Here is a 24,016-nt window from a genome sequence, read left to right on the forward strand (position 1 = left end):
TCCACCAGAGGCATCGCCTTCTCCACGGCCCTTCAAAGAGGTGTTCCAATAAGGTCCATTTGCGAAGCAGCAACTTGGTCTTCGCTACACACCTTCTCAAAATTCTATAACCTGGATGCTTCCCAGTCTATGGAGCTAACTTTTGGAAAAGCAGTGCTTTATTCTGCCATGTAAAGGCAAATATAAAAAATAAAAAAATTAAAAAAAAATAATCTGACCCCTCCTCCAGAGAAAATATACGAAATACTGCTTTGGGAGTCGATCTAAAATGAGGAATACGTTGGAGGACACAATCCACTCGAAGAGCAAGTTACTTACCAACTGGTAACGTTCTTTCGATTGGATGTTCCTCCAACGTATTCCTCATCGCCCTCCCAGCCTACCCCTCTGTAGATTTTTCCGGGTTATTGCCATCTCAAATCTCGCAAGGCTAATACCTGTCTTCCAGCACAATCTATACAGTACACGGTCACAGACAAAAAAAGGGGGAAAAACAGAACTGAGGCCAACGGGTGCCGCACGTGCTACTTATACACCCAATGACATCACCCTCGACGGAGGCCTTCGAGGGACCATCGACTCAACAACATCGACGCACGGCGCCCTCTGGCGAAAAAATTTCCGAAGACAGCAAAGCTGGATGGAATACATCTAAAATGAGGAATACGTTGGAGGAACATCCAATCGAAAGAACGTTACCAGTTGGTAAGTAACTTGTTCATCTAATTGGAAACTATGCCCAACTGCTGAGAATAAGGCCAACCTAACCTCTATCTCCCGCCACTACAAAAATGAAGTTTGCCTGGCAAAGAGGAATTCATACAATGATCGTATTGCCAATTCTAATTCAAGTATGAAGGAACTCTTCTCCATACTGAAGGAACTTGAATCACCCATTGCCATACCAGACACCTGCACTAAGGACCAGACCTGGTGCACAGATATCCAACACGCTCTAGCTAATAAAATAAACACCCTCCAAAATAAAATTCAACTGAAAAAAGACTTGCTTAACCTTTCTAATCTGCCTAAGCCACCACCTAATGCCACCCACAATCCCCAGTCTAGTAAATTCTCCTTCACCAAAACCACTACACTAGAGGTAGAGAAAATCATCCTCACCCTCAAACCATCTAATTGCAAAGGTGACATCTGCCCAGCACAGTTAATAAGAGACGCTGCCAGAGATTTATCACATTTTATTTCCAAACTTGTTAGCGCATCCTTCTCCACTGGCATCATCCCTGCTAATTTAAAACAATCTTGGGTGCTCCCGTTGCTCAAAAAGCAGACACTAGACCCTCTTATCCCCACTAATTACCGTCCAATTACTACTGTTCCATTTCTTTTGAAGTTCCTGGACAAAGTGGCCTATACACAGATTCAAAAACACCTTGAATTGCATAAGTTACTAGGTGCTAGACAATCTGGCTTCTGCCCACTACACGGAACGGAAACAGCCTTTATCGATTTTAAAGACCCAAATAGACGAACTGAGAGATCAAGGCAAGACAGCTCTCCTCCTCCTCTTACTAGATCTTTCAGCTGCCTTCGGCCTTGTGGACCACAAGGTCCTCTGCAGACATTTGGATTCTGCCGCTCACTTCTCCACCCAAGCCATCAAATGGATAGAATCCTTTCTGAGTGAGAGAACTATGAGAGTTTTTTCCCCATCGGCAGCAGCAGACCCTACACCTATCACATGTGGAGTCCCTCAGGGATCCTGCGTCCCCCCTACTCTATACAATATTTAAACCAAACCTCTGTTCGATGATCTGGACAATCTAGGTATCACCTACACTAACTATGCAGATACACAGATTCTCCTCCCGCTTTCTGGGGATCATAGCAAGGACAGGGAATTGGTGAACAGAGTGTATTTTATCATTCAGGCATGGATGGCAACTCATGGTCTCTGCCTGAAGGATGATAGGACAGAGTTGATTATTCTGGGCACACAAGCCAACATCAACAGATTGGGCCCGGACTACTCCGCTTTCAGCATAGATGGAAATGTTATCAAAGTCTCGAGGAAAGTAAAAACACTTGGTTTTTACCTTGATTCTATCATGTCTTTCACCAAACAGGTCAACTCCCTAGCTTCCACCACGGCTTACACCTGTAAATTGATAAGAGCAGGCAAGCTCTTCCTATCCAATACTAGTTGTCTGATCCGGGCGAGAGCCTTATTACTTTCCCGACTTGACTAATGCCCTCTACAGTGGTACCCAGAGACTCCAAACTTTACAAAATAATGATCTTAGAGCGGCACTTGGCATAAAGAAAAGGGAGCACATCTCCTCTATTAGACGGCAACACAAATGGCTCTCTACTGACAACAAAATCCATCTAAAATGATCTCCTTGACCCATAAGGCTCTTAATAATGCTGCTCCTAGTTACCTGACGGACAAAATGAAAAGAAAAACATCCAATACACCAATGAGACTTGCCAACTCTAACTGCCTGGTAGTACCCAGATTTAGACTTGCCCAAATCGTTGGCACTAGCATCCCTGTGAGAGCAGCCAACTTGTGGAATGCTCTGCCACCCAACATAAGAGTAGACCAACCTTTCTCACACTTCAGAAGGAACTTCATTAAACACATTAATGCTAACATTGCCTAGACACCTGTAAATGACTCCTCCGCACGTTTAGCCCCACTCAATTGTACATAGTTATTATTAGCTACCTTCCATTATGTTTATAACTGCTAATATTGTATGTATACTCCTGCACATTACTTAGTTTCTCCTGGTAATCTCTCTAAATATATTGTAAGTATGTAATTGTTTTTTCATGTAGAATTGTAAATTTATTCATGTAACATTGTAAGTCTCGCATATACTTTCTGCTGCGCCCGGTAACCTTTGGGTCTGGAGCGCATTTTAAATAAATAAATAAACAAACAAACAAAGGGATCCTCCTGACTCCCCTCTTCAAGACGCTGCCCCTGCAATCCACATACATTTTTCTCCATTAAGCAGTGTTTGGTGCCTTTTACGCTGGTCTCATGCCCGTCCATCCCCCCCCTCCAGTTTCAATGGCAGTTTGCACCTGGGGCCATGCGCTCACAAGGGGGCTGGGAGGATGAGAACACTCAAGGTGCCGAACGCCATGTACACTTCAAAAGGGATCTTCTGCACAGTGGCCATTGTTCACATGGCCTCCCCAAACAGCGTCTCCGGGCTCCCCTCTTCAAGACCCCGTCCCTGCAATCCACATATGTTTGTCTCCCTTCAGCAGGGCCTTTTGCGCTCGCCTCATGCCCATCCATCCCCCCTTCAGTAGCAATGGCAGTTTGCACTCATGAACAGGGTCGTACTGGGCTATAAGGTTGTCTCGGTCACAGTTCAAATTCGCTATTCATTCCTTTTCGGGAACCGTTTTAATATTAACCAAAACGTGAGTATTTTGATGAAAAGGTGATGCAAATTGTTCATTTAAAATAATAAATATACATCACCAGTGTTCACTACTACTAGCCGGTTAATGAAGTAACTCATCAAACTGGCACACATGGCCCAAAAAATTAGGCCACTTTCATTAACAAAAAAAGACCAACACAAGCCGTTTCTTGGGCGCTCGCAAGGGGGCAGGGTGGGTAGTTATGGCATATGTGAAACATTGCCATCGAGGCTGCGTGGATGTCAACAAACAAGTCACACATTCACATACACTTTATTTTTATTCACTAAGCCTTTATAAACACCTTCACATTTAACAGGAGAACATCTCGGAGATCTACACGGTATCTCGTTATCGTGCTACTTGTTTCGCGGATACTTGTTCCACGGCTACTTGTTCCCCTGCTTGCTGAATCGGCTCATTTGTTCGGCCAGGTAAGGGTAGGTCACCTATTTACTTCTCTATATTTATCGAGCGCTGATCTCAAAGTTTCTGTATATTTCCACCTAATGTACCTAGTATTGTAATGTTCATTTATCTCAAAGACTTCACTCTTGTATAATATTTCAAGTATTTTGATCTCGGTAAATAGCACACTGCATCACTGTGCATTGTAATAGAATGGAAGCTTTCGTGGTCCATGTTTGCAAGCATGTTTCCTTTTGATGCTTGAAAGTTCATTCAACGGATGAGTAACACGTTACTATTTGCGGTATGTCAATCAATTCGGTAAGAATGTTATTGCTGTGTCCATTCCACTAGGTTACACAGGTTTTCTTTCTTTAAGTAAAACAAATCTTGCAGACAAAGCTGTGTCATAATTCCTTCAATCACATGCATACAGTATTATTATTATTCTTTTTTATATATTAGATTTTTTTTTACAGATCTTACAGACTTTACAAGAATGCCTTCATGCATCTTTTTCGGTTGCCCTCCTGTGAGCCACGCCAAAAGTCTGGGCACAGTCCTGCAGGCATTCCCGAAGGATAATGATTTAATAAGAAGATGGATTATAAATTGCGGTTTTCGAGTGGACGAGATTGAAAGTAGGGCACAGGCTGTCTTGGACGTCGTGGGGGCCAGTTGATTCCGCCTCTGCAGCCTGCACTTTACCGATGAAATGTACGAACAATCGAAGTACACAAAAAAGCGGTGACCCAGAATTCTTCGTAAATTGCTTCCAAATGCAATTCCAACTCAATTTCGGCAGATGCTGGCTCAGGTGAGTCCTGTTCGATGAACTAGTTATGTTTGCTGGCATGTTAGACAATGGTCTGCATAAATAAGTATTCTCTATGATCTCTCAATTTAATTAAGGTAGCGTATTGAAAAGGTAACTTCATGAGCGGATTAGAGCTTGCAGCGTATATTTACTTAAAATTTGTCTTACTATTCGTTTTTTTAATTGGTTTTCAACTTATGTACCACACACTACAGCAAATCACAATGCATAAATACAGTTTCCCAACATTTTCTCCCTTCCCAACTCCCACCTCGCTCCCCGTTAAGCCTCACAATACTACAGCCTTCTTTACTGACCCATTGGTGCCACGCTTTCCTCACTATCCGAGGAGCCGTCCTCTCCTGGGTTCTCATTAACAGACCCCCGACAGCGAGGTGACCAACTGCATCCAGGCTGTTAGTGTGCCCGCTTCCTCTTCCCCCCCTGCAACCCTGTCAACGGCTTCTCTCCATACCACTGTTTCAGTGTCCGCCTGTTTCAGGAGGTCCCGCCACCAAGCATCCGCCTTCGGTCTATTATTTGCCTAGCAGCCCATCGCCATCCTGCGTTTGGCTGGCATATACGCCAGGGCTTTAAGTTTGATCACATGCGTGGGTTTGCGTGGTCTAGAGAAGCCACCCAGAATGCACGCCCACAGAGGGTCCACATCCAAATGTATTCCTCTACCTGCTAGGAGGTGTGCTATCTCCTTCCAGTATCTCGTTATTTCTGGGCATGCACAAAACATATGTACCATCCCAGCATCAACCTCCCTGCATTTCGGACAAGTCTGTGTTCCAGCGTTAGTGAACTTAGCGATCCTCTTCGGTGTCATGTACGCCCTGTGGGTAACATATAACTGAATCTGTTGTAGTCTCACGTTTCTTGACACCTTCTTATGCTATATTTGCACTCTGTTCCTCCTCCCAGTCCCGCCTCATCTGGGTCACCTCCTTCCCAACTTTAGACATCAGTTCGTAGATTCGGGAGATCTCATGGCCTCCGTCAGACACGACCTGAAATGTTTCAATGGCGGTGCCCGGCTGCCGAGTCATTTCTACCTCTGACCACACCCCGTTATTATTTTAACAAGCCTTGCGTACGTAATATATTGTCCACTGTTTAGACCTGTGTCCTATCTTAGTGTATTGAATTCTATCCTTTCTCCCTCTTGCCAAACATCTCCGATGGTTGATACTCCTACCGGTTCCCAGTGGTCTCTAATTGTCCTCCTCAGTTGTTCATCTATTCCCCTTCAGTGCCACAAGCTGTATCTGCGGGGAGCACGGAAGCGGGCATCCCATTACTCACATCTTCCTCCCCAGGTCTAGTAATGTAGGCTCTTTCCCTCACTGAGTTTCTGTCAACCACATCCACTCGTTCAGAAAATACAGTGTACACTTCACCCAATTTGGACTCCGGTGTGGGATCATCAGACAACCATCTCACCACGTATTGAAGTTGGCCAGCTAAGTAATGCATCTCAAAATTAGGCAGTCTAATCCCCTTTGCTCGTACAGGTTTTGCTATTTCCACAATGATATCCTATTTGTAGAATTATGCCTAATAAAACCCCTGTATATGCTATGCATCTTGGTGAAGAACCGTTTCGGTATCATGTACAGGATATTTGCAAAACAATGTAGTAACCTGAGTAGTACCACCATCTTCAGCAATGCCGCTCTCTCCATCATAGTCAAAGGTAACCGGGCCCAAAATACTATACTACGTTCAATTTTTGCCACTGCCTTCTCCGTGTTAAACTTGTGTTCATCCTCGACTTTGTGATAAGTATCCACCCACAGGTACCTAAAGGTGTCAGTTGTCCATCGTATCTGTAACACCGGCAGCTTGTATCATGGTATTCCAACATATCACCCAACGGGAAATATATTAGACTTGTTAGGGTTGATCATTATGCCAGAGAGTATCGCCTATCGTTCCAGTACTTCTAAAATATCCTCAGGATATTTCAAATAAAGTAACATATCATCTGCGTACAATGATTTCAGATGCTGTCCCCTTTCATGCTGATTCCCACCTCCTCGTACCGTTGCCTTGGATATATTGCCAGAGGTTCCAACGACAAGATAAAAGGATCAGGGACCAAGGGCATCCCTGTCTGGTACCTCCGCTCAGAGTCCATCTTGCCGATGTGATCGATCTTGTTCGGACTCGGGCCACTGGCTCGCTGTATAGCAGCTGGACCCATTGCAAGTACACTGTTCTAATCCTGTATTCCTTCAGTACAGCCATCAGCCACGGCCATTTGACGAGTCTAAGGCTTTCACTACATCCAGCGAACTATTGCCATCTCTTGAGAGCTCCCTTCAGTCCAGTCAATGACATGATGAAGCCTCCTGAGATTATCAGAGATACACCTGTGCGGGACATATCCCGTCTGATCAGGATGTATAAGTTTGTTTATTACCGGCCTTAATCTGTTAGCCATCACTCCAGTGAGTATCTTGCTGTCCTGGTTGAGCATCGATAGTGGTCTGTAAGATCCGCTGTCCATGCTCTGCTTATCTGGCTTGAGAAGTGGAATAATAATCGCTTCCCTCAGGGTCTCTGGCAATCCACCTCTATCTAGCACCTCGTTAAATATATTGCTAACATCGGTGGAAGCAAATCTGCCCTATATGTTTTATAAAACTCGCTTTGGAGACCATACGCCCCGGGGCCTTATTGGTGGGTAGTGTATGGATCACCTGCTCCAACTCCTCTAGTGTGAGTGGGGCTTTCCTCTCCTCCAACCTTAGGCGAATTGATCTCAGTCAGTATTTCTAATATGTCTATTTCCTCTTCCCCAATAGTATTTGCATATAGCTTTCGATAGTATTCATAAAAGCATTTATTCACTCCTTGAGTATCCTCCACCGTCCCATCCTTCCCCTGCATTTCCCTGATAGCTTGTCTGGGGGCTTCACTTCTACACAGCCAGGCCAATCTCCTGCATGGCTTGTCACCCTCTGCATGCTGCCTTTCTATGTATTTCCTATAGTTCAAGTTGCTTAATCTCTCTCAGTGGCTTCTGCATTCTTGCTGTAGGTGTAGTATGACCTCCTCCTCCTCTGGGGAACTTGCACCCTTTTGCATTTCAGCTTCCATCTTCTTTTCTGTGTCTTGTAACTCCTGCACTATGCCCCCTTGCAATCCTTTCGATTTAGATATTGCTTCCCCCCCTCACCACCACCTTGAAAGCTTCCCACAACGTGCCAGCTGATTCCATGCTCCCTGTGTTATGCTCAAAGTATTCCTTTATTATCACTCTCAGATCCTCCCTGAATACTGTGTCTTTCAGTGCCTCGGCTCTAAGCCTCCATGTCGGGATTCTTGACCTAGGCGGTCAGATCTGCCATGCTACGATCAGCGGCGCATTGTCCGAGAGGAGCGCAGCCTTATATTCTGCACTCTTCATACTTCCTGCTATTTCGCTGGAGGCAAATGTATAGTCAAACCGGGTATGTAGGTTGTGTGGGGATGAGTAGTGCAAGTTCTCTCTGTACTGTACAATACACATCCAGTAACCGGAAATCATTTAAAAGAGCCCCCAGGGCCTTCGCCACTGGGGTAGGCCTGAAAACGTTCTCATCTGATCGGTCAAGCTTGGGGTCCAGCGTACAATTAAAGTCTCCCCCAAGTATAACTGCTCCTTCCATATATGGACTGATCTTTGCATATAGGTTCCTCAAGTATATCGTGTATCGTTATTCGGGGCATATATGTTAATAATATTTACTTCTTTATTTTCCACTAGTCCTTTCAGCAACACCATTCTACCATCCATCTCTGCATTATGTTGTAACAGTTTAAACAGGACACGTGGTGCTCTCCATGTGACAACCCCTCTAACATGCATTGAATATTTTGCACCTAATGTCACCCCTTTCCATTTCCTCCTCACCGTGTCCAGCTTATCCCTAATTATATGGGTTTCTTGCAACAATGCAATGTCTATTTTCTGTCTCCTCAGGTACATCCATCATAACTTTATTCTTTTTGATATAACTGTTTAGCCCTCTTACATTCCAAGTCACTATCTAAAGGTCCCCCATATCAACCGTTCCTTACTCCTCCCGACTCCACCCCGGCCCTCCTTTTCTTAAGAACTGGCTTCTGATTGTAGGTTCTTCCCTTCCCACCACCCCAAACTCCCCACCATCCCCTCCCTCAACCCCAGAGGCATTCTTAGGGGGTGGCTAAGGGGGCTATAGCCCCTGGTCTTTTGGTTGTAGCCCCGGATAGAATCTCAGGAGCTACAGCCAAAAGGCTAGCTAGCCCCCAGTCCTGACAATTCCAACATCAGCTTAGCCCCGGGTCTTTTCCAGATCTAGCAACTCCCCTGCTCAACCCCCCCAACTACCCCAACCCACTTCACTCCCCTCCCCCCAAACTGTTGCCCAGCTCCATCCCTGGATCTCAGGCCACCCCACATCTAGCTCTTCCATCCGGCTTAGCCGATACTCGGAGCTCTGCAGGGCGGATACCGTCCTAGCAGTATCTCAACTAAACTACCTACTGGGGTTGCTAGCGCATTCCCCCTTCCACTCCCACTTAACCTTCTGGATAACTGTCACTATTTGTAATTCACTTTTGAGCTCCCTACATTGCACACTATAATCCAGTCCATAGTCCATGTATGAAGAACAATCACCCACTCTCCTACTTAAGTCATATTACTTCTCTGCGAAATCTTCATTCACTTCACCAGCCCATCACCCGTCTGATCCGCTGCTCCGGCTGGACAATTCCGTGCATTTAGCCAAGTCGCCACTTCCTCAGGGGTTTTGAAGTAACAGGCTTTGCTGTTGTGTATCACCTTCAGCTTTGCTGGGTAGAGCGCATGTATTTGTATCCAGCTTCAAGCAGCCTCCATTTTATAGACATATAGCTCAAACGCTGTCGTTGCACCGAGAAGGTGTAGTATGGGTATGCCGTGATCATCACTGCTCTCTGTTTATGGTCCCCCCTTTGCGGAAATGCTCCAGGATCTTTTCCCTATCTTTATAGTTTAATATTTTTGCAATTAGCAGCCTGGGGGCTGGACCCCCGGGCACGGCCGCCTCATCTGAGCTCTGTGCGCTCTCCACTGCAAATCCTTGGGTGAGTGTTCCTCCGCTAATCTCCTGCAACAGCATATTCTCCAAATAGTCGGTCGGGTCTGAGCCTTCCTCTACTTCTGGGAGTCCCACAATGCGAATGTTATTTGTTCGAGCCCACCCTTCTGCTTCCTCGGCCTTATTTTCTAAGTTGCGCTCTTGGTGTTGTAGAACAGCAACCTCCTCGGCGTTCACGGTCCACATGTTCATGTTAGTTTTCACATCCACTTCCAGCCCACTTGTGCGTTTCGCCAGCTTCCTGACATCTTGCCGCAAAAGGTTAACATCTATGCTAATCGCGTCAATTTTTGCTTTGAGTGAAGTCCTCAGTTCTGCCATGGCCATTTCAATTTTGCCTTCCCACAACGTCTTTAGTTCTGCTATGGCGTCTAGGATCTGCAGGTGATTTCGCGAGTGGGCTATCTTCCCTTGTATTTCTGGTCTCTTGAGCCTCCCCACTTCTCCTGCAGGGGATGTTTTGGTAAAATCCTCCATCGTCGCTTGCTTCCCTTTCGATTTGACTCCTTTGGTCACCATGTTCACTTCAGGAAGTACCAAACCCCAATCTACTGTGCCGGGTGTCTGGACCATGTATCAGTCTCCTTCTCCCCTTCGGCATACCTTCTTCTGCCTCCACGGGTCTATAGTCACCTGCGCTGCTAATGTCCGACATCACCCTCTCCGCATTTTTCCATGCGCATTCCCGCTGCTTAGGCTGCGCCTGTCATGTGCTCCTTTATTGGACCAAGCCAACTGCCTCTTGGCGTGGCGTAGCACTCCACCACACACGCTTTAGTGCAGGCCGCCCCGATCCTACTAGTGCCTCAGGGGTTTTGGGGGGGGGGGGTGATGCCTCCTTGCAATGGGCTGCTTTATATGCCGTGAGACAGCTTTAATGTCAATATGATCCTGGTTTTGGTGGTCTCCCTTCCGTTCTGTTAGTGCTGCAGGGTTGTACAATATGACTCTGTTGCCTTTTCTGTTGCTATCTCACTATTACACCTCTCTTGTCTCCAATCTGCTCGGTTCGCGAGGTTTCACTGTGCCCAATGCACCGGCCAGCAAACCGTGCCCGTTTCTGTTGGAACTTGGCCACCTATCGCGGGGTGTGCACAGCTTGGTATTTTGCAGCCCCCAGTTCCAAGCGGCCCCTGTCACCACGAGTCATTGATCATGGCCGTTGGGGATGTGATCAAGCGGTGAGCGCTGTCATGCACCAACTGTTTGTTTTCACTGTAGACTAACTCTGGGCAGTCTGTCGCCTTCTCACTGCCTTGCCCCCTGCTTCAGGTCGCTTCCTTCCAATGTTGGCTGGATTTTTAAAGCCCTGTATGTATCAACTTAGTTTTCCCAGGTGGGTTTTGTGCGTCTGTGATCAGCCTTGTGCCCAGTTGCTGCCTGCGTCTGGTGGCCCCTGTTGTTTGCAGCCACTTCCCTCACCTCACGCCCCAGGCCCTTTCCCTCTTCGTGTTTGGTGCGTTAGTTGCGCAAGTTGTTGGAGCAATAGCTGGGGACTCGGAGCCCCTACACCGCGGGCAACTTGCTGGGCTACCCGGGACGGATAGGTTGGCTCCCGGCCGCTTCCGTGGTGTCTCCCCTCCCTGGTTCAGTGCGGCTTCTCCTTCTTTGGCCGGCTGCTTTCTTCGCCACCAGAGCACAGGCTGTCTCAACCTGCTAGCCACCTGCAACTATTGCAGTAGCCGTTCCTCCTGTGGGTTCTTCCACTGAGCCGCGCAAAGGCACCCGGTCTGAAACTGCACCGGGCCGTGCTCCCCCACTTACACGCACCGCACCTCACCTTCTGGGCATCTGATTGTAAGCTCAGTGATGCCCGAGCGCCATTTTGGAATCTGCTGTCCGTTCCGCGGCGGGTAAAATGTTCTGAATTTCAGGTTTTACTGTAAAATAATCTGTGGAGCAGTCCAGTGTAATTTGTGCCCTAGTTTGCAATATACTGCATGTCTTGCATCCTCCACCAACTCCTGAGTGCGCCTTTCCCTGCTGCTCTGGGCCACGGTATCTCACGTGTCCAACGGTTACAATGTATCCATTCTACTTCCCCCGGGCTGCTTCTGCCAGCCGCTACAGTATCGTGAGCCACAGCCGTCTCAACTGCATGTGTTCCGCGGCATTTGCCCTTTCTTCTCTTTCATCTCATATTGGTGCTCACAGGGGTCCCTCTATAGTTCAGTGCTTAATGCGATCTCGCTTCTAGCGCCATCTTGTCTTTGTCACGCTGCTCTCCAGTCTCCATTTCTGTCAAAACAGCCTCCAGAAGCCCTCGTGTCTGGCGCTTTTCATCCTACAAATACCCTGCACATTCATGTATCCATGCCGTTGGTGCGAACTGCTGGAGCCGTATTTACAATCCTGTTATGGTGCGGATCAATGTCGGATCACTGGAGCACCTGGAATCTGCTTACTTTACTACATCTGTCTCTGCTTTCTGGAGCCTCTTATAAATCAGTGAATTGTGAACATAAGTAAATAATTCCATAGTGCCCTTTAAAAGTAACATATTTTTGAAATCTGTTGTTTAACACATCCCTTTTTTTTGTAGAGCACACTGATGGAAGCACAAATCCTCAAAAGTGACAAAACCACAGACGCGGCTAGTATCCCAATGTTGAGCCCTACTGACATGCACAAAGGGATATTTTCAAGCGTTGGATCTGCCCACATATCTAATACTACTTTAACTTTTCCCTTGTACTACTTTATGACAATGTACTGAAAATGAAGGAGCAAGATTCTGCATCAATTACTTCTCCGGAGTCAACATCAAGCTCACTCGCCTATCAAGTAATTGTATTGTACTGGTCCTTTATGAGAATGTATTATGCTTGGAATTTCAAAAAAATTGAAAATGTTTATGTATAGAATCGGTTATTTACACTAAATGGCATGTATGTGTGTCTCTATATATGTACCATTGTCTGCATCTCATGGTTTCAGTTCCATTTCGCTGCTTTCATCCGTACTAAAACAAGTACTGTGTTATAAAGGGATGCTGGAACTTCGACTACAGTCACTTCCTCCTTTGCAACAGTTCCAGCAACAGGTCCAGAGTATGAGGTATGCGTACTTACAGTTCCCTTGCAAGAATGAAAGTAAATCCTACAAAGGATATTATTTGATACTGAAATGCATGTAACCTTGCACGGTTTCAAGCCTTTCTGATTTTGGTTCCAACATTACACTTCCTCCCTAATTCAGAATAGATTAAAAAACAAACATTGCAAAGCAAACTACTTTTGAAGGCGACATTACAATCAGTATGTTTTGCACAGTGATCTCAGATCAAGTACATGGGTCATCTGTGAAGGTTTTCAGGTGAAATCTGAAATGTATATTATGACCAAAATCACATACACTGTTTTCGAGGGTATGTTCATTTGAATGTTCCATTTGTGTTGCTACTACAAACCTTATAGTATATGCTTCTTAATAATTTCATACTACTTTGTGTATAAGTGCTCTGTGCAATGAAGGATTTTAATTTCCAGTAAGATTGACTTTTTTTTTTTTTTAAATGAATATTCTGTTCAAGGAATTGTACCCAAGGTGTGGAATTAGAAGAGGAGGCACATGAACCAGAGGTGAACATAACCTAATATTGAATAAAATTGAACATCACATCAAATTGCATTTGTAATACATTTTTATGTTGTAATGTTTTCGTGTCACTCAAGTTGGTTCTGTTTGTAGATATGTACTTATGTTTGTTTGCGTGCAAATGAAATTTGCTTTATTTAAACCTTATAAAGAACGAACAAGTTTGTTTTGGAGGAGTTTTTAAGCAGATGTTTTAGTCATGTTAGGTCTTTAGTTTTAAAATGGTATATGCTGTATGTGTGCTATACACAGAGCATGTGTTTCTACACATCTGTTAGAGGCCCAGAAGGAAGAAAAGTATAAAGACTCAGACAACAAATGAAACCAAAGATGTCGCTTGCCAAACAGATTTCACAATGGAGAAACTACTATTTGAGGCACAGTGTGGTCCAGTCAAAAAGAAGACTCGTGATGGAATCTCACCTGCGAATCATACAAAGTGTCCATGGACCATTGCTACTCTGTGCCAACTCGACAAGATGAAACTGAAGACAATGAAGATGCATTGCAATTGCTCGTAGACCCCTTGACACAATCTACACCCTCTAAAAATGTTCCACCCAAGAAACATTCGATGTTAGCTATTTCTCCAATTCATGTGCAAATATCACAACCTGAACTAAGAGAGACTGAAGTTTCAACGCAATTGACTGAGGAATTTGCTCAAGATCTTGACTTCAGTTTGCCTAGTTTCGGAGAATTGTCCACCCCTGTTGAGTCACAAAACACATTCATGCCGGACCATTGGCTGTTAAAGGAGCAAAAATACATTGTATTCAACAGCTGCCTACTAGCGATTGTACCCATGCGGAAATGTGTCCATACATTAAGAGGGAACATATGTCAAATAGGACAAATGATAGGAGTAAGTGCTATGAGAGGGGAAAAATGGCTGTAAAACAGGAGGAAGGGGGAGAGCGAGGAGGGGAGCAGGAGGGGAAAGTGGCTGTAAAAGACGGGCGGCTACAATTACTATGCCTGACGGCAATTGGGGTGGTGCCAGCCTTAGACAGGAGGTGGGAGAGAATGGGAGGTGTGTGGGGGAAATGGAGGATGTAAGAGGATGGCTGCTACGATTACTATGCCTGATGGCAATTGGGGTATTGCCAGCCTTTAACAGGAAGAGGGGAAAGGATAAAGGGAAAAGGGGCAACCAAGACAATCACAGGGTGAGGGGATTGGGAAGGGGCAGAGAGAACAGTTAGGGTGCAGGGAGGTGGGTGAGGGGGCAGGTCAGTCACACGGGGGACAGGGAGGTGGGTGGGGGTGCTTTCAGTCACACAAGGGTCACTTTCAGTCACACGGGGGTGGGGAGGTGGGGGGGTGGGGGGGGTACTTTCAGTCAAACGGGGCAGGGAGGTGGAGGGGCTCACCATCAGTCACACGGGTGGCAGGGAAGTGGGTGGGGGCACTATCAGTCACACTCAGGGCAGGGAGGTGGGGGCATTTGTGGCATACCATGGTGGACGGGGGTAGACCGGGCCTTTGTTGTGGGCCTTAGGTGGTGTGGCCGGCTCTCGGTTGCATCCATTGGCTTAAAGGTCCAGGGCAACCAATGGGAGGGGGGCAGGGGCTGGCCCATAACAGGAAGCACATTTCAATTACAAAAACAGCAAATACGGCCATCTCGGAAGGCCTGCAAGGCATGTAGGCAGCCGTGTATAACAAAGCGAAAGATGAAACACTGAGATGGGTAATGCGCAGAGTACAACATGATGGCCACGCCAGGCCAAGAACACGCGGGCACAAAGGGTTTGTGCAATTTACAGACCTCGTGGTGGACGCTCGCCAAAGTGCAATTTAAATGTTCTGCCAGTCTTGATCCTTACTCCCCAGCAAAAGCGCACTATGGTGGAAGTCCAGCACGTGATGGTCCATGCTGGGGAGTAGTGGGAAAGAGTTCCAGCAGGGCGGGCGGAAAGGCAGGAAAGGAGAGTAGATAGAGGCGGGCCCCGTTGTCGGCCATAGGTGGTGTGGCTGGCTTCCACCTCCCGGTTGCATCCATTGGCTTAAAGGGTCAGCGCAACCATTGGGAGGTGGGCAGGCGCTGGCCCACACCAGGAAGCACATTTCAATTACAAAAACAGCAAATACTGCCATCTTGGAGAGCCTGCAAGGCATGTAGGCAGCAATGTATAATATAACAAGGCAAAAGATAAAACACCAAGATGGGTAATGCGCCCAGCGCAACATGATGGCCATGCCAGGCCAAGAACACACTGGCGATCCGGGTTTGTACAATTTACAGACCTCGTGGTGGATGTTTGCCGAGGTGCAATCAAGCCCAGGGACTGCATCTTTCTGGTGCTGAAATCCCTTCACTGGCTCCCAGTGGCTGCAAAGAGTAAGTTCAAGACCCTTTGCATTGTTCACAAGGCTTTCTGAGGCCTGGCCACTCGTTCTGCAACGTTCTCTTCCTAAATACTCTCCTTCCCGAGTTCTCCAATCTTCTTCCTCCAACTCTCTGTGGGTGAGCAGCGTCTACAAGCAGAGACTTGGGGCGAGATCTTTATACACTGCAGGTGCCTCCCTCTGGAACAGGCTCCCTGAATCTGCCTTGAGCTGGATCTCCTTAAGTTCCGGAAACTCCTCACGACTTTCCTCTTCGCCTCCTCCTTCCCTCTCCCTCTCTCCTGCTAACCACCTTTTTCAGCTCTCTTGCTCTCTGCTCTACTTCTGCTCAGCTATGCTGACTGGCTGCCTGGTGTAGCTTCAGAGCCTCACAAGGCCCAAGCTTTCCACGCCAGTTTCCTGCACTTGCCCCCATGCCTTGTGCTTGCTGAAGCACTACTACACTTAGGTTACGACCCATGAGATTGTTATCTCTCTGAACTTAACCCATGTTCTGACGGGACTGGGCGCACTTGATCCCTATTACCCCACCCCTCCGACCCCCGTCCCCGCTGCACTGTGCACCTGCATGATCTGAATGTACCATGCCTAGTAAGACCGTTTGTCTTGTCTTCCTTATGCCCCCCATGCATGGATGCGCTTTGAAATACTTGTGTATAAGCGCATAATAAACAAACAATCAGATGCTTTAACAACACTGTCTCTATGCCATTACAAGTACAACAGCCCATATGAGATGTGTGTTCTGAACCATTACAGGTATAGCAGCCTCAATGAGGTATTTATTCTGAGCCATTACAAGAATAGCAGCCCTGCGAGTTGTGTGTTATGAGGCATCACATGGATAACAGCCCAGATGAGAGGTCTGCTCTGAGCCATTACAAGCATAGCAGTCCAAATGAGATGTCTGTTCTGAGGCATTACAAGTATAGTGGTCCTCCTGGGATGTGCGTGTTCTACTTCGGAGCCATCACAGGTATAGCAGCCCCAATGAGGGGTGTGTTCTGAGCCATTACAAGCATAACCGCCCTAAGGAGCTGTGTGTTCTGAGCCATCACAGGTATAGTAGCCCTGATGAGGTGTGTGTTATGAGGCAATTACATGTAGAACATCCCGGATGAAATTTGTGTGTTCTGTCTCGCTGAACATTTAGTAGTCGTTTTGATAAGTCGAAAGTTAAGTCAACTGAATGTTACCTGCATCTTAAATGCATATCTCTCATGCAGACTCATGAACTCACCTATTAACAGGATTTGAACCAACGGGTTACACAATAATCTCTGCAGCAGGTTTATTGACCCACTGAGCTGCCTTTCCCAACAGGCTGTTAACAAAGAAAGGCAGTTCCATGTGAGGCTTGCCTGACATAAATGGATTGTCAAAAGCTCTAAGCCTGTTTGCACTATACTACATTAGTCAGGAGATTCATAATGAGGCTTTGAAATGTGCTAGATTTTTGTCAGTGGGACTCAGTAATCGGACAATGGAGAATCAGAAGTTTTGAAAAGCGCAAGCCCGAGTAGAAGGGATTAAAGTATATGACCGCATTGCCATCTTCTCACACTGTCTGAGGTAGTTAGGAAGAGCTCAGACACTGTTCTTGCTATGTACTTTAGCTCACTGCAGAAAATGCCAACACATGTTCGTGCTTTCTTAACAGCAGCTCTGTTCAGAAATTCAGGTACTGTCCCAAAACATAGCAGTCCTGCTAAGAAACGTGGTCATGATGCAATCAGCCCTGCTGTGAATGTTTGGCATTGTGCCATGACATGCATACAGTATAGCAGCTCTTTTTATAAATTAGGCTACTTTGCCTGAATATATTGCAGTCCTGTTGGGAGGTACAGGTACAATCTGTGCCACTGAAAATATATACAGCACTGCTTCTACCTGTATCCACTATACCTGCTTGCTGTGTGTGGTCAGAAAGGGAGTTAAAGTTCAGACCACATGCCTAGCTATGCAATTGGTGTGCTTCTCTGATGAAAAGAAAACAAAGTATGAAATGCCCATGCTGCTGCAACTGCGCTGCTTCTATTAAAGTCAAGTAAGCAGAAATGCAGCCCTTGTTTAAGACAATTTTCATTTTACACACTACGACCTGTGTCCTAAAGCAAAGTGAAAGGCATGTTCATGATTCAAGATGCTTTAATAACACTGTAACCTACAAAATGCAGGCAGTTGAACAAAGTGAACAAAACACAAACTCCCTTTTACATTACTCAAAGTAGTCTCTTGATAGAATCAGTAGGAGGAGTGTTAAAAAAAATTAAACGGGCCAAGACCCATCCCAGTTGCTTCTTTCAAGTAACTGTGTTGATTACTAAAGTAAAGAGTGGATTTGCAAGCTTCTGCTAGCCAGGCTGTCACCGTTGAGCTCCATTATTTATGGGGCTGCTGCCATAAATAACCTGTGTAAGTGGTACCAAGGAAGAATTAAAAGGGCCGTATTGACAAGATTTCTGTACGTAAAAAGGCCTGATACACCTTTTCTGGAGGGCTGTTTTGTATTCCATGTGCCTGTGCCTGTTTGTATTAATATCAGGACAGGCTTCTTTGAGGGCTTCCAAAAGCACCCTCTTTATTTTCCTTCCATCTATCAGATAGCCAAGATATGTTTCTTATTGCCCCCCAGCTGGCTTACTAATACTAAACCTATTCTTATAGTTATTAAGAGATTGAAGGTGACACAAGTCTTGGTGTATTAACAATATCTAAACAGGGCATGAGAACACTTCTCTGTTTCCGTCAACCCCTTTATTCAATAACTTGGTCTCCCAATTTACATTCCATCGTAACCATCTACTTCCCTTTCCCATTATCAGTGGAAGAGTGTATAGACGCTTGTTGTTGTTTGCCTGTCCATCATCAGCCCATATAAGTGAAAGGGCATTATGGTCACACTCGCATATCTGTATTTCAAAGCTATTTATATTTATGTATTTGTTTGTTTATCACGCGCCATAGCCCTCCGGCATCAGAGCGCACATCAACACAAGGACATTTAAGATGACTGGACATAACAGACGGTCAATTCTCAGAAGCCCATTACTCAAAGTCTTTAGGCATTTTCGGGAAGGCCAACAAATGTTTCTCCTGTTGCAGGACCATGGGCTGGGTGTTTCAGGCCTGAGCAGCTTGAACTGGGAAGGACCGCCCATTCCCCCTCACTCTTCTTGCTTAAGAGTTAACTAGGAGCTTGGTGTTATTTGAGGGCAGAGGCATGCATCGTTAAAGCTTAAGACTATGTTTGCGATAAGAAGGTGAATTTCCATAGATGAACTTGTGGATCAAGATGATTACCTTAAACTGTACTCTCACAGGCACTGGCAACCAGTGTAATTATTTCCTAGGGCTTGAGATGTGCTCTCTTCTCGGAACATTACAGACAATCCTAACTGCCTCGTTTGTAGTCACCTGTAGCTTGTGGATGCATCTTTGTTGGCACCAATCGGAAGAGCGTTAAAATAATCAACTCTAGGCATGATGATGCACTCTGAAGTGATATTGGGATGTCTTGACAGCTCCTTGCTGTGTAACCGGTTCTGATTGATATGTCCCGTGAAGTGAGCGCACCATTGGTTGCAGGCTGAACAAATGTCGCTTTCGGCACAGATGGAGGCATATCTTGCTAATTTCTGCTGAATAAATCCTCCCCTGTACGTAACCGAAGATTCAAAACTAACCACTCACAAGTACTTGATAATCATGGCCTGATGGGTCGCTATTATTCAATATAAAGTGTTTGTGCCCTGAGTAACGCTGCTGACCGGTTTTCCTGTTTGGTTATTAGAAAGATGTTTGAAAACAAAGGGGTTATTCCTCCTGTTTTGTATCATTTAATAGAGATTATTTGTGTTCAATTGCCTGGACTGTTTGATATCCCATCCCATATCAACTGTGACACATGCTGCTAAATCCCCCGATGGACGCCCACAGCCCCTTAAAGCAGGGATGTGCTATACAAGGTAGCAATATAAATCTATTGACTTGATCAACCAGGATACTCGTTTTATGAACTGCAGAAATGTAAAACTTCAGAGTTGGCCCCAACTGATGTTTATACCGGTTGCCTGCAGAGTTAACACAAATATCTGCAGATTGTGCTTGGTGCCATTCACTGGATTTTAGGGGCACTCAAATGTATCCCAAATATATCTGAATGGGTTGAATTTCATTCTTGGAAAATTTTTCCAGCTTTGTAAACTTTCTAGTGTGGCTTTTTCATTAAATCTGTATATTTTGTGGTGCTAGTTAAAATTGTTTTTGGTGGTATATTTGCTCAACTTGGCCATATTGGACGATGTCCCTCGATTTCCAATTTTTCTACAGTTGCAGACACAAGTACCAGGTTGAGGCTAGCCCAAATGTTGTTACGTAATGAGCACTTGTCTTGTGGTGGAGCAAGAATACGGTGTGGCTTACACCTGCTTCCTCCTCAGGGAACTTTGAGCTATAGGTTTCCGATCCATGACTTATATTGTATGGGTGCCCAACACCAAGGCACACCCTAGGGTCTGTATACCTACTCTTCTTGATGGCTACAGGTTATTTACGGGGGTCATCCAAGATAAATCGTGTCTGATTTGAAGTACAAAAAAAATTATTTGCTCTTTTATGGGGCAGGTGTACAGCAAGAGAGACATTTAGAACTTCCCCAATTAATTAGTGGATGGTCCGTCAGCGCACCATATAAACATATCAATACCCTGTATTCTTGTCACAGGAATCAGATGACATGTCTGTACTTTTTTGTATTTCAGCTCACTTCCACCACGTCATTGAGCTGCTGAGGTTCCGGCAAGGCACTGTGGTCAGCATTTTCCTGTCGGCAGGTATGTTGTAAAAGGGTTTTGCGTGAAAAGCATGAATTGGGCTCAGTAAAACCCATGTGGAATTGGCACATTCTTCAAGAACGACACATGCTAGTTCATATGTCTGTGATGTAGAGTTTAAAATATTCTGCTAGCTTCATGGTCTCATGGGGCAGGTCAGACCTTCTGTTGTTTCAAATTCACTGATGGAGCCGATCAGTCGACCACTTCCATGAGCAAGAATTGGCCTTATCCTCTTGAACAATGCCTAAGAAACAGCACAGGAGGTCACGTTACATTAGAGGTCTATACCACACAGAAGTCTTATTGATCAGATTGTCCCACTCTATACATAAAATCATATCCTATATAGTCGCATCACATGTGCAGTCTTCTCGTCCATGAAGGCGTAGTGGTTCTTAGGTTATTGTCGAATCTGCTTAGCTTACAAAAATGGAGGCTGTACATTGAGAAAAAATGCTGTCTCTTTGGAAATAGTCGGATCTTTAGTAAGAGCATTTTCGTTGTCCGTTAACGTGTGGCGGTTTCTGCTTTTCTTAGACTCTATGCAACTTGGACATTCATATTGCAGGTGTTGCTTTAGCTTGTGGATGCAGTGGATGAATATTTTATGGAGAGGTGCTTTTCCCCAGCGGGGTGAAATGTTTTCAGCTTTTCTTGATTTTATTTTTCAAACCTAAGCATTGAGCAGCAGGCAAAATCCACACAAACTGTTCCAGGTGAGGTTGTTGGCGATGAAAGAAAATAACACAAACCAACTCGACTTTTAATGGCTCACTGTAAAGTAGACATGAAAAGGGAACTGAATTTGATTCATTTCCATAATATCAGAGCGAATAACTGATATAGTATAATGAAAACTGAGAGGATATGGAACCCTTTTTGAAGATGGGAAAGATGATCGCACATTTCCAAGATACTGGAAACCAACCCATAATACAAGCATTTTCTTTATTGGATTTGTTTAAAATATTTGAAAGGGTCATACTATCTCGCCTACACTCCTGGGCGGAAGTAGAAAATACCTTGTCCTGTATTCAACTAGGCTTCTGTGAAGGGCTTGAAACAGATGATGAACCTTCATTTAATTATATCTAACTCGGTTCACATAAAAAGGAACAAATCATCATCGCCTTCATGTACCACTGTACTGCATTTGACAAGGTTAACAGAGACAAACTGTGGGTTGGCTTATGAAAATGTTCAGACCCGGGTAAGGCGGATCAGCCAATTGGGATGCAAACCACCCCCTTTTTCCAGCCACTCAAAGACCTTCCCCGGGTGGCGCCATCTTCATTGTGGGGAGGCAACAGTGACCCTCTCCCTATTGCCTCCTCACACCCAACCCCCGAAACAAACCTTCCCCCTTCCCTAACTCCCTCCCTCTCCACCTATATGCTTTGACCGGAGCTCTGTGCTCCGGTCACATCACTCCTCCTGCCCATGGCCACCATAGAAATGGAAAAGGGACTTGGTCCCTGTTCCTATGGCAGCAGCCATCTTTTCTTCTTCAGGATAATGGATACATGTGGATGAACTCCAGGGTGTGAATGGCCATCACCCCCTTGTCAGGGTGCAGACATGTCTGGTAACAGCCCACAGCCCTCCCTAGGATCGTGCTGGCGTGCCCATACTGTCCATTTCCACCCCCGGTGCAGGAGTAAATGACATATTTATTGTCTGTATTCTTCGGTTATGGTACTTGAGATAATACATTTCGGCGCTAAGGCTTGCATATAATAATGTCCCCAATGTGGCTGCTCTCCTTGGTTTTCAGTGAAGTCTGGTTTGCGTTCAGAGGGTTCGGGGAGGGTGTCCTGCACCATTATTTTTCTCTCTATAATAATGATCTGTGGGAGTCTTTTCTTGAGTGACTAACTGTGAATTAAGTGTAACAATTGGAGAAAGTGAATCATGATGTACCACCCCAAAAGGCTGTAATAAGGCATATGAGGCTCTCATTAAAACCAACCTGTCTGAACTTATCTACATGGAAAGAGAAACCAATGAAATTGGGACCTTCTAATCGAGCATGTGTTGCTGGTAAATGGTGGGCACCAAAAATATTTAACTTGATCAGAATAGAAAAAGTATAAATTATAATCACGAGCACTAGGCTAAATCTAATTTCTCTTAGATCAATTACGGCAGGCTGGTTGAACTTCGTAAACAATGACTTGAAGTGCACATTTTGTCCCAGCCATAGGGAAGACTTGGTGCATTTCTTTTTTCTGTCCAGTCTACTAATCAATACTGTGTAAAGAACTAACCTTCTCTTATTTTGAGATTGTGGCTTTCACCCTGCCAGGAGGGTGGACATGGCCTTTAACGGGCCGCCAGCCCGAGCAAAGCCAAGGCCTCAGCTCTGTCTGTGGGCTGTTAAAGACGATTTTTGCCCTCCCGGCAGGACATGAAATCCATTTGCACTCCGGGGTTTGCCCATGGTGCAAATGGCTTTCAAAATATTTAATTGGGAGATCTGCATTGCCGGTGCAGCCAAAAAATGGGTGGAAAAAAGTAGAAAAAATGACGCCCGCTGCCATATGAAAAAATGACTCCCTTTTCCATGCCTCTGGCGGCCAGAGAGGAGGAGCTCCGGTAGCGCAATGCTCTTGTCCTGCAGGTAAGTGGAGGGGGCGGGTGTTGCCTCTCCCCAATGAAAAAAAGGGAGAAAAAAAGCACCATCAGTGGAAGGTCCTTGGGTGGCTAGGACAGTGGGTGCGGATTGTGTATTCTCACCCGCTGTTCCAGCCACCCAATTGGCTGAGCGCCCTTTCCCTGGTGCAAATTGCCTTTCACGCAATGTAGACCGGTAGTAGTTTATCTGTTATGTGCGCGTTCTCCCCTTAGGGCTTGGACATTCTTATCTTAAGTCAGCATGGGGACTTTTTCCAAATGATCTGCATAGTTATTGTTCTGGAGGACTTAAGACTGTCCACATTGTGTATCAATGATTTCTGAAGTATGTTGATTTTATTATGTTGACATTTTTATGTAGAATTTTTAATTGCACTACCACTTTATGATTCAGTTTTGAGTTCATAATTATTATATCAGTTCAGCGTCTGTTGTATGCAAAAGTTGCATGTAACCCTTGTTAGGGGAGTTTTCCTAAAGTCTACATGGAGGTGAGAATCTATAAAACTATGCCTTGGTATACAGCCCCCAACTCTTAGTATAAGTCGGTACTGCCTAAAGGTTTGGTAGAATGGCAGTGAAGCCAAACTTATCTTAGGAGGAGTATGTGAGCTGTAGGTAAGTACAATGAACTCATAGGCCCAGACAAACTCTTACACGCTTATAGTTATAGTAAAATATACATTTATTTTATATACACAAGTAACAGTTATATTTAGGTGAATAAGTACTACTTAAACTAGTCGGCACAATAGAAAACATCAGCAATACTTAAGGTGGGAAAACCAATAGTAAGGAAGGATACAAATCATGAAAAGTTCAATGGTAAATAGAGACCCTCT

At 45.3% G+C, this 24,016-nt stretch overlaps 1 protein-coding gene across 3 annotated transcripts in view; it reads left to right on the plus strand.

Moving 5' to 3' along the window:
* Window positions 1–24,016, plus strand: part of RCE1 (Ras converting CAAX endopeptidase 1) — a 253,422-nt gene that overhangs the window by 183,755 nt on the left and 45,651 nt on the right. For 2 of the 3 annotated variants that reach the window (XM_069644759.1, XM_069644761.1), the window contains one exon: window positions 20,466–20,537. The exons of the other annotated variant lie outside the window; for it this stretch is intronic. In XM_069644759.1, coding sequence (XP_069500860.1) covers window positions 20,466–20,537 — 72 coding nt within the window. The remainder of the gene's footprint in view (window positions 1–20,465; window positions 20,538–24,016) is intronic. 3 annotated transcript variants of the gene reach the window in all.

The sequence above is a fragment of the Ambystoma mexicanum genome, chromosome 2p (assembly GCF_040938575.1).
Source record: "Ambystoma mexicanum isolate Mex_15411 chromosome 2p, UKY_AmexF1_1, whole genome shotgun sequence".
Lineage (NCBI taxonomy): Eukaryota > Metazoa > Chordata > Amphibia > Caudata > Ambystomatidae > Ambystoma > Ambystoma mexicanum.